At 32.8% G+C, this 10,704-nt stretch overlaps 1 protein-coding gene across 1 annotated transcript; it reads left to right on the forward strand.

Moving 5' to 3' along the window:
- Positions 1-703: 703 nt before the first annotated feature.
- On the forward strand, positions 704-4,072 carry LOC139858752 (eukaryotic initiation factor 4A-3-like). The gene is made up of 8 exons (XM_071847589.1): positions 704-1,088; positions 1,764-2,004; positions 2,124-2,204; positions 2,519-2,626; positions 2,705-2,824; positions 2,919-3,086; positions 3,243-3,329; positions 3,940-4,072. The coding sequence occupies exons 1-8, from the start codon at positions 781-783 to the stop codon at positions 4,051-4,053; spliced, it is 1,227 nt and encodes a 408-aa protein (XP_071703690.1). The 5' UTR covers positions 704-780; the 3' UTR covers positions 4,054-4,072.
- The last annotated feature ends 6,632 nt before the right edge of the window (positions 4,073-10,704 follow it).

The raw sequence follows: 10,704 nt of genomic DNA on the forward strand, positions 1-10,704 counted from the left end.
AATCAACAACTCTGCTGATCTTTATACCAAAGCACTGTCAACTGCTATTTCCAGAACACACATTCACAATATTGGCATGAGTCAAGTTCAAAAGATGTGACGACTCAATGATGTCTACTTGAGGGGGAGTCAACTCCATGCTGCACTCTTTTTCCCTTAGCTAAAATTTTTTCCCACTGGATTTTTTTTAGCAAGGTTTTTAACGAGGCTATAACTTATAGTTGATCTTCAATAAAACAAAATTTATATCCAAGGGGGAGTGTTATAATAATAACAATATTATTTATATGTGGATAGTCAATTTTGTACTAATACTTAGTCAATATTGGGTAACTTTGTTTTTGTATAAATAGCCATGTATTGCAAGCTAAAACACTTGCACCATTTCTCACACTTACAAAGTGTTTCTTTCTTTCTCTCCATTATCATCTACTTTCTTACACTTCATTATTAGTATTCTTAATCAAGAATCAAACCACTAAAGGTAGTTATAAGCCTACTGAATTATAACATAATCAAACCACTAAAGATAGTTATAAGCCTACTGAATTATAACAAATATATAATTGATTTTTGTTTTTTTTTTAAAAAAATTGTACTGTACTTTAAATGTAAAAGAAATAATAGGGGGGTAAGAATCCCAATTATAACCTAGCCTCATAAACCCTAGATATCCATTAATTAAACCTACGGAGTACATAACAATCCTTTTCCTTCCCAGAATTCTATTTAGGGTTTGTTTACATCGTCAACCTAAAACCACAAAACAAAATCTCTATAATGGCGGGAACGTCAGTTGTGCCGGCGAACAGGGGACGGCGGAACACGATGGTGGACGACGAGAAACTGGTGTTCGAAACATCACGCGGTGTTGAACCAATCTTGAGTTTTGATCAGATGGGAATCAAAGACGATTTACTTCGTGGTATATATCAACACGGATTTGAAAAACCATCTGCAATTCAACAAAGAGCTGTGCGTCCGATCATTGAAGGGCGTGACGTCATCGCTCAGGCTCAATCTGGTACCGGAAAAACGTCAATGATTGCACTTACTGTTTGCCAGATTGTTGATACTTCATCCAGAGAGTATGTTCCTTTTTATAATTATTTAATTGATTGATGAATTTGTGAAAATGAGGTATAATTTTGTGTTTTTAGGGTTAGGTTTGAAGCTATTTGTGTAAAATTGACTATTTTTAACCTTCTGGATGGATTAAAGTTTGATTTTTTATGTTTGTGGTGTGAACAATTTGGAAGTTTGAATGATAATGAGTATATAAGTATCAAGTATTTAATATAACTAAATAATAATAAAATTATTATTGTGATGAAGGTAAAAGAACAGCCTTATTATTTGCTAGTATTCATTTGTTATGCAAGTAATATCGTATAAAATAATCGAAAGCTGCGAATATAAAGGTTAATAAAATGTGATTTCTAATGCTGATTTGATATGGATTTGGCACTTTATATCCCGGAGCTAGTGTAGAGTTTAACATCAATGAATGTATGACATCACTGATATTTAGAATACTTAAAAATATGACATAATATCACTTCCTAAGTTAAAGGAAAGCTGATATGTGACTAACTCTTACACTTACCATAAACATGCATATATGAATTTTTATCTGGACAGACTCTATTGATTACTTCTCATTGTTTAATGTAAACTAGTTCTTTTGTTGCTGCTATATGATTTTTTGTTCCGATTTTTGTTTTTTTGTTGTAATGTTTTATTTATCAATTTTTCATTCACAGGGTGCAAGCTCTGATATTGTCACCTACGAGAGAACTTGCATCTCAAACAGAGAAACAGATACTGGCTATTGGTGATTTTATCAGTATCCAAGCACATGCCTGCATTGGTGGAAAAAGTGTCGGGGAAGACATTAGAAAGTTAGAAAATGGGGTCCACGTTGTTTCTGGTACACCTGGCAGAGTATGCGACATGATTAAAAGGAGAACACTGCGAACTAGAAACATTAAATTACTAATTCTCGTGAGTTATATAAACATTCTTATAACCAGATTAAGTTCTATACATCTAAATTTTGCCACTTTTTTAATATAATTTTCTATTGATATTGATTTATGACCTAAAGTTTTTGTCTATAATAGGATGAATCTGATGAAATGTTGAGCAGAGGTTTTAAGGATCAAATTTATGATGTTTACCGATATCTTCCACCAGAGCTTCAGGTGATCTACTTTTACTAAATAATACTTTTACTAAATAATTTAATTGACTGGAATTTAAATGTTTTGTTCAACTTCTCCGATAGAATATTTTATGATTTATATATAATAAATAATACTTATACTAAATAATCTAATTGACAAAATATGTTATCAGTAAGATGTTATGTTACCTTTTTGAAACTCTTGATAGCAATATTATGACCACTGTTACAATAATCTAGATTTATTTATGTATACAATAAATTTGTGTGATATTCTTTGTTTATGTCTATGTTTTTAAGTGAAGCATAATTTTGTTGTGCTTATTGTTGCAGGTTTGTTTGGTGTCTGCTACTCTTCCTAATGAAATATTGGAGATGACCAGCAAATTCATGACTGATCCCGTTCGTATCCTAGTTAAGCGTGATGAATTGACTCTTGAGGTAACGTGTATCTCAATAAGAATTACTTTGTCTTACCAGATTTCGATTGTTTTTGCTCACTTATTTTTACTATTGCAGGGAATAAAACAATTCTTCGTTGCAGTAGAGAGAGAAAATTGGAAATTTGATACTCTATGTGATCTTTATGATACTCTTACAATCACCCAGGCTGTAATCTTTTGCAACACAAAGCGAAAGGTTACACCTTTTTTGATAATTCTGCATATAAATAATAAATAAATATAATATTAATAATATTAATAAACTTTTTTTCCAATATGCGTGGGTTTAGGTGGATTGGTTAACTGAAAAGATGCGCGAGAACAACTTTACTGTATCAGCTATGCATGGAGATATGCCTCAAAAGGAGAGAGATGCAATTATGGAAGAGTTTCGATCTGGTGCTACTCGGGTCTTGATTACCACTGATGTGTGGGCCCGAGGATTAGATGTTCAACAGGTAGGGCAATATATTTATTTCTGTTTATTAATCTGATCACCACTCATTTTATGTGTTTATTTTTACTTGATTTGGATTACATACACTCTGACCTTTAAATTTAGATTTTAATGTATATAGATGCCTTATGATTTATTCTGTTCTGCTCTTTTTTAGGTGTCCTTGGTGATAAATTATGACCTCCCAAATAACCGAGAACTCTACATTCATCGTATTGGTCGATCTGGTCGTTTTGGACGAAAGGTAATTAAGATTTTCTATTTCTTTAATGTTTCTCGCAAACATTTTATTCTGATGTCCACAATCAGATACTTCAAACGGGTCCATATGGGTCGGGTTAGGTCAAGGATCAAATGGGTTTGGGTCGAAATGGGACATGCATTGAAATGGGTCAGAATTAAATTGGGTCGACCGGGTTGGGTCAAGGGTTAAGACCCGGGTCGGTTGAGTCGGTCTAGTAAAATTGTTATTGTTTGTATATTTTGATGTATCTCTACCGAACACGTGCCCCGAAAATGCGCGTTGAAAATGCCCAATGGAAACGCGCCGCAAAAACGTGCGTCGAAATTGCCTGTCAAAATCGCGCGTCAAAAGTGCAGGTAAAAAACACAAGTCGAAAAACGCAGGTCGAAAACGCGCGTGCGAAATGTGCATTGAAAAATGCAGGTTGAAAACGCGCCTCGAAAACTTGCTTTATGTGATTTACTTGATTTTACCAGAGTCAGGTTGCAACATTCACTTTATATACCATCTGGGTTGGCTCGAGCTGCGATATATTTCTCTGCTTATTGTTGTATGAAAAACGTGCTTTTCAAGACTTGTTATCTGAAAACTGTTATAAACTGTTTTGCAGGGTGTTGCTATAAACTTTGTGAAAACTGATGATATCAAGATTCTGAGAGACATAGAGCAGTACTACAGCACCCAGATCGATGAAATGCCAATGAATGTGGCTGACTTGATTTAAAATGTTGGAACAAGTTTTTTAAAAAGGCTTGGTGTTGAATTGTGGCTTGTTTTGCTCATGTACTGAAAGTGAGTTTGCCCTTTCTGGTTTGAGTAATGAGAGGATCTGTAATACTGCATAGCTTAATGGTGTTTTGATTGTAATTTTGGGCTTGAAGCATGATCCCAAATCGCTTTATTATGGTAGGGTAGGCGTGTTCTCATTTGAGACTTTGTTATGTGAATATAGGAGTATTTTTATCCGAGATATTATTTTGGCAAAATTCAGTTGAATTCAGACATCGTATTAATCTTCTGCTTGTATTTGTTGTTTTAATGATAATGATCATTCTGTCAGTTTTTTTAAGCAAATTCTTTATCTGCTTTCTGTTAGAAACATTCTCATTTTATTTATTTATTTATTTATTATTATTTATTATTATCTGAAAAGCTAGAAACATTCTCATATTTGGGAGTGTCAATAGATGATTGTCTACATTCTATTTTTCCATCTCTCTCATTTAATTGTGGATTGATGTTATTGATGTGTCTTTATCAAACATGTTTCAGAATAGTTCAAGTAGAAATGCTTATGACTACATACATTACCTATAATAGTAATGGAAGGAACTAGGGATGCGAATGGCTACCCGATCCGGTGAATATCCACCCGATCCACCCGCTTCGTGATGTATATGGATGAACCTAAATGGATATGGATACGGATATGTATTAACCTAAATGGATATGGATATAGACGAAAAGTTTCATCCATGGATATATCCATTACCACCCGAAATACGTATACAAAAAAATAAATATAGATATATCACTTCCCTTCCCTTCCTCACATAAAGCATGATGCTTACATCCAATGTGTCAGACCCACATTTTTCATAACTTTTCCATACGCCACGTGTCTAGCTTCTTTGATTTTCCTTTTTTTTAATTAAACCATAAAAAATTAAGGAAAACCCTCCGTTCCACATCATGTTTCAATTCAGCGATTCCTCTCCCTTTTTTCCATTTCCTTCAACCGCCGAACTGCATTTTTCGCCGGAAATGATTTCCCAATGGTTTTGAGAAACCTTAAATTACCGCACGGCGTGTCTCCTTCATTACTAATTTAATCGTGATTCAATTAGTACCCATTCGTTTCAATTCCTCTCATCAAACCCTAATTTAACTAATTTAACTAATTTTTATTTTTATTGGCAAGTTTTTTGGGTGAGTGTTGATGAATTAAGTTTAGTTGAAGATTCAGTTTCATCAGCCGGGCGATTTCAAGATTCAGATATCGAGTTGTCCGTTTCATTATTCAGTAATCGATTTATCCGTAGTAAGTATTAAATCTTTTCTATTTACATGTGCTACTCAATCGTGAATATTTATTATGATTGAGGGATTCTTAATTCAGATTTAGATTAATGTCAAAACATAAAGATTATTCAAATTTCATTTAGTTATACATTAAGTAATGATAATTGATATTATGTATTTTATTAGTTTCTTTACAAAAGATTATATATATGATTTTTTGTCGTATGGATGTGATTCGAGTTTATGGCTTTTAGTTTTGTTTTTTCAAGTATTTGACTAACAAATTTTTTCTTAACGTATCATATAACAAATTACACTCAGGTTGATCGAGACCTACTGCTAATAAGAAATTGATGAATCGAGATTTGCCAGTTCATGTTGTTGTGGTCACATTGATTATGCATTTTTGTAACATTTATGTGACTTTGTAATATTTTTGTTTTTGTTTTTTGTTCAGTTATCGATTGACAGTGTAAGTATCTAACCTCGATTATGTAACTACAAATTGAATTTTGGTACCGCCAGATTTGATATTCGATTGAAGATTTGGGGCAAACATTAGGGTTTGAGGCGATATGACTCAAAAATTCGGCATAAGTGTCTGGTATTCCTTCTGTAACTTTTTTTTTTTTTTTGCTTATAATCAGTCGATTAATTATTCTTGATTTAATGTTTGATTATATGATTTTTTTGGTTGAAAGATGATTAAACTGCAGTTATTTTTTAATAAATTCTTACGGTTTTGTTTTGTGATCGTTGTTGTTTCCGTTAATTCATTTTGTTTTGATCAATTTAGTTGATGTCTGGGTTTTGTTCGATTACGATTAGCATAAAATCTATATCAAGTTGTATCGCTAATCTGTTTCTGGGTTTTGTTGGAGGTTTTTTTTTTGTTCATGGTTTGTAATTGTGCTTATTACGATTGTGTTTAGTATTGATATTTGAGTGCCAGATGGATCAGGTTTGCACGAGTGAATATATTAAAGGTATTGATATGGCTTTTGGATTTTGATGCAAGTAGAACATGAGTTTTAAAATTTGATATGGAGTTTGGTTATAATGTTGTGTAGCTTATTAGTTGTTGATTAATTATAACCAAACTACACACACACACACACACACACACACACACACACACATATATATATATATATATATATATATATATATATATATATATATATATATATATATATATATATATATATATTAAACTTTATGTTATTTGATTTATGTTGGGGATCGCTAAATGAGGATATTCTTCTCAACTCTTATAAAGCTTGAGCCTCATCAAAATGCTAATTTCCTTAGTATGTAAATGTTCACTTTTCTAATGAATGCTATAATGTGGCGATTCAGGATATTACTCCTACTAGAGTTATCTTTGGATCAGAGTATTGGTGGGTTTTTTTTTGTACAGGACCTCAACATCCATGTATTTATATCTATATTACTTATTTATCCAGTTATTTATAATGTGGCATATCAGGGATATGGGCATGAAATGTTATATCATTTCATAGAGCAGATTCTAAAGGATGAGGAGGTATTATATATCTTATTTATTACTTTTGTTAATATACCTAACAAATATATTTGTGTTACATTGTGATATTTTCTGTTACTATATCTCAGTATGGGTATATGGGTATATCTAAGTATGGGTATATGGGTATATCTCAGTATGGGTATTGTATTCAATAATTGTTATTATATACTTGCTTATCTAATCAGGTTCGTTCATACCAAATAATATGTTTGTACTATGAGGGATATTACCAACGATACTAAGGGTTCACAGTTGGATCTTTCCGAATATACCTTTTTGGGGTTGCTAACATAATTGATTTATATATTCGACAAAAAGTATTAACTACTTGAATGATTATATCCTACAATTTAGGAACATACATATTTGAAAACATTCTTGACTGTATAAAATTTGAGCAGGAAACCAAATATATGTATCCACATATGTAGGCATAATACTTGTGTTTAGAATTAGTTGTTTGGTAAACTTTCACTTATTCATTCATTTACTGCCTTTAGATGTCATTATTGCAGGTTTATTATATAAAAGACGAGGTAGTAACCAAGAAGACTGGCCAACTCAGTCATCTCAATTGTATATTTGAGAATCAAAAACAGTGGAGTACTTCCTTTTTTTAACCCATTCTGACTGTAACACATATCATGATTGCCTTTTTTTTAAGTCGTCATATACATGTAACTGTCATTGACCCTGCAGATTATGCTGGATGTGAAGCGGCATTAAACAACCAAAAGGTGAGGAGCTTAACAATTATTGATTCCATTCTGATAAAGTCTATCTTTGACACAAGTAATCATTTATTTACTAGACTTTGATATTCGTGTAGTTTTATAATTTCGTTCATTTTAATAAGGGGTGTGGTTTGTTTTATAGGGTTATCGAAGAATAGTTGCATCAACTGGAAGGTTATTGAGTTATATCACGCTGCTGGGATTTACTTGGTCTCAAGTGTTAATGAGTTATAGTGTTTAGAGAGCAGAATATTTGAACTCTGCCTTCAATGGTTAATGCTCACAAATAGCAGTCATTTTACTCTTATTACGGAGTTACTTTTATGCGTTTTAATCATACATCAGCGCGCTATAGAAACACTCAGATATTATTAAACGGTTTTCCAGTTGTGGTGCAATACGCTGCCTTAAATTTTGCACGGTTCTTTACGAACAGAGATTTATTGTCGTCATTGTCAAGTAAGTGTTTTATTTACAATTTTTTCTTAATTTAGTTGGTTGTCAAGTAAGTGTTTTATATTGACTTTGGATTCAAGTTGCAAACAAAGTAATTTGGGTGCAGTGTGAAATCTCAAATATTTATGGTTCAAACAACATATATGAGACATTGACTTTTTGACGGAATTGATGATAAGAAAGAGTCGAACCACATCCAAAATTCAACCTTTTAGGTTGCTGCTTCTTTTCAAGCTAATAAGAACATCTTGGTCAAAGTAATATTTTGGATTTTTTCATTATGTGCATGTGGGTCATACAAAAATTTGTAAGTGATGTGTTGATTTTTCAGGAAAAAGGAGGTCCTCTCGGGTCATCGTTGTGTTTAACTTTCAAGTCTTGGTGAAAACCATATTTCACCTTTAGTCAGGTAACCTATCAATATCTTTTAAGAACTTTAAAAGAGATTATAATTAATTTATATATAAATGAGTTTATTTGATCGTGTTTTTTCAAATGGGTCAAATAAAGTTTCATATAATCAAAAATTGTTCTGCGGGCTAAATGTTACTCTTAATGATTACACCTTCCGACTTGAATATTATCAAGACAAAATTACTTCGGTCGTCCTTGAACTTGTACCTAAATCACACAGGTCGTCCTTAATCTTTTTTTTTTACTTAGGTCGTCACTATCCTTTTAAAACGTACCACCCGTCATCCTTCTGTCTACTAGCCGTCCACTTGATCCGTTAACCCACCTCATGTGCGTCCCACGTGAGGGTATTTATGTACTTTTCACCTTGTTGTCCCATTAATATCTCACCTACTCTCGTTTTCCCCCAATTCTACCAGATACCCATTTTCCCTCCTAAATCACCCCCAATTCGTTCACTTTTCTTAAACCTAATCTGAATCAATTCAACCATGAATCCCAACATTACTAAGTTCTACCAGATTCGCGATGACGATGTAACTTACAATCTTAAGGAGCTCTATGGTAAGCATTTCTCCATAATTTGATTATTAATACTAACATTGTTGTATAAAATACGCCAATTTTAACCTAAATTCTATGTTATGCAGAACATACCTCTACATTATTTTCAATACAGTTGAATCATGGTGGTCATTTTACTGATGCACCTGGAAGAAGATATTTGGATGGCAAGGTAACCTACGTCGATGCCCTTGACACTGATTTCTTTTCATATCACGAACTTGCTGATATTATTCAGGATTTGGGTTACAATGGTCATGAAGTCATGCTTTTTCACTTTTTAAAGCCTAATTATGATCTGGATTATGGTTTAGAACCGTTAGGATGTGATGATGATATAAGACTATTATCCAAGTATGCAATGGAATTTAAGATAATTAGTATATTCACTGAACATGGGTTGAAACCCAAAGTAAACCCATTTAGGAGTCCTACAGCTAGGGTTAATTTTGTGTTAGAAGAGATTGTAGATGAAGAAACTAGACCAACTAAGATTGAAAAACCAACCAAAAAGCCTGCATTGAATCCAAAGAAGCTGCTATTAGAGTACAATGAGAGTCAAGTATTAGATGAGAGTCAAGTATTAAATGATAGTCAAGGAAAAACACCTAGTGTTGTTGTTGATGAATTCCAACAAAATGAATTTGAAACACATAGTGAAGCTGCCAATGATGGTCAAGATATCCAACAGGATGAATCTGAACCACATGATAATATTGAAGATGCCAATGATGAAGATGCCAATGATGAATCTGAAAGTGATAGTGAAGATGATGATTTTGTAGTTGATAAACATAATATTGAGGATGTTGAGGTTGATATGGAAACCTTTAATTTTTGCATTGATAAAGATGTGGAGTTTGTGGGTTCTGGTTTACAAAATGATAGTGAGGGTAACAACTTTGAAGGTGATGAACCAGTTATGTTGAACAATGATGACCTTGATTCTGGGTCTGAGGATGATATTAGGAAGAAGAAACTTAAAGAATTGAAAGAACAAGAGATACATGGTAAAGATTTTAAGACAACTGTGTTCTATCTTGGGCAAGAGTTTGGAACTGCAGAAGAGGTAAAGAGATATATTGAGTTGCATGCAATAGAAACTAGAAGAAATTTAGTATTGATAAAAAATGACAAAACTAGAATCCAAGTTGGCTGTGAAGGTTCAATTGGAGTTTTCAAAGATGGTCAATTAGTTGGGGGACAAAAGTGTGAGTTTGGTAAAAGTGCTAAGCATGTGAAATCTGGGAAAAAGGGGACCACAAAAGAAGGAATAAATGCTTTATCAGATAAGGACAAAAAGAAAGATAGAAAAAGAGTGAATGCAAAAGATCTACTGTGCAAATGGAAAATGTATGTTTCTAAAAACTCTAAATCTGAAACATGGGTTGTAAGATCACTTAAAGATAAACATAAATGCTTGACCTCAAGGTACATCAAACAGTGTACATACAAATACCTTTCTACAACATTGGTTAATGATTTAGCAACCAATCCAAAGATCCCAATCAAAGCTGTTAAAGCTAGATTTGAATCTGAGTTAGAAGTGAGGGTGCATAGAATGAAGGCTTTTAGGGCATTAAAAGAAGCACAAAAAAAGATACAAGGAGATTATGCTGAGCAGTATACTGTTTTA

The sequence above is a fragment of the Rutidosis leptorrhynchoides genome, chromosome 7 (assembly GCF_046630445.1).
Source record: "Rutidosis leptorrhynchoides isolate AG116_Rl617_1_P2 chromosome 7, CSIRO_AGI_Rlap_v1, whole genome shotgun sequence".
Lineage (NCBI taxonomy): Eukaryota > Viridiplantae > Streptophyta > Magnoliopsida > Asterales > Asteraceae > Rutidosis > Rutidosis leptorrhynchoides.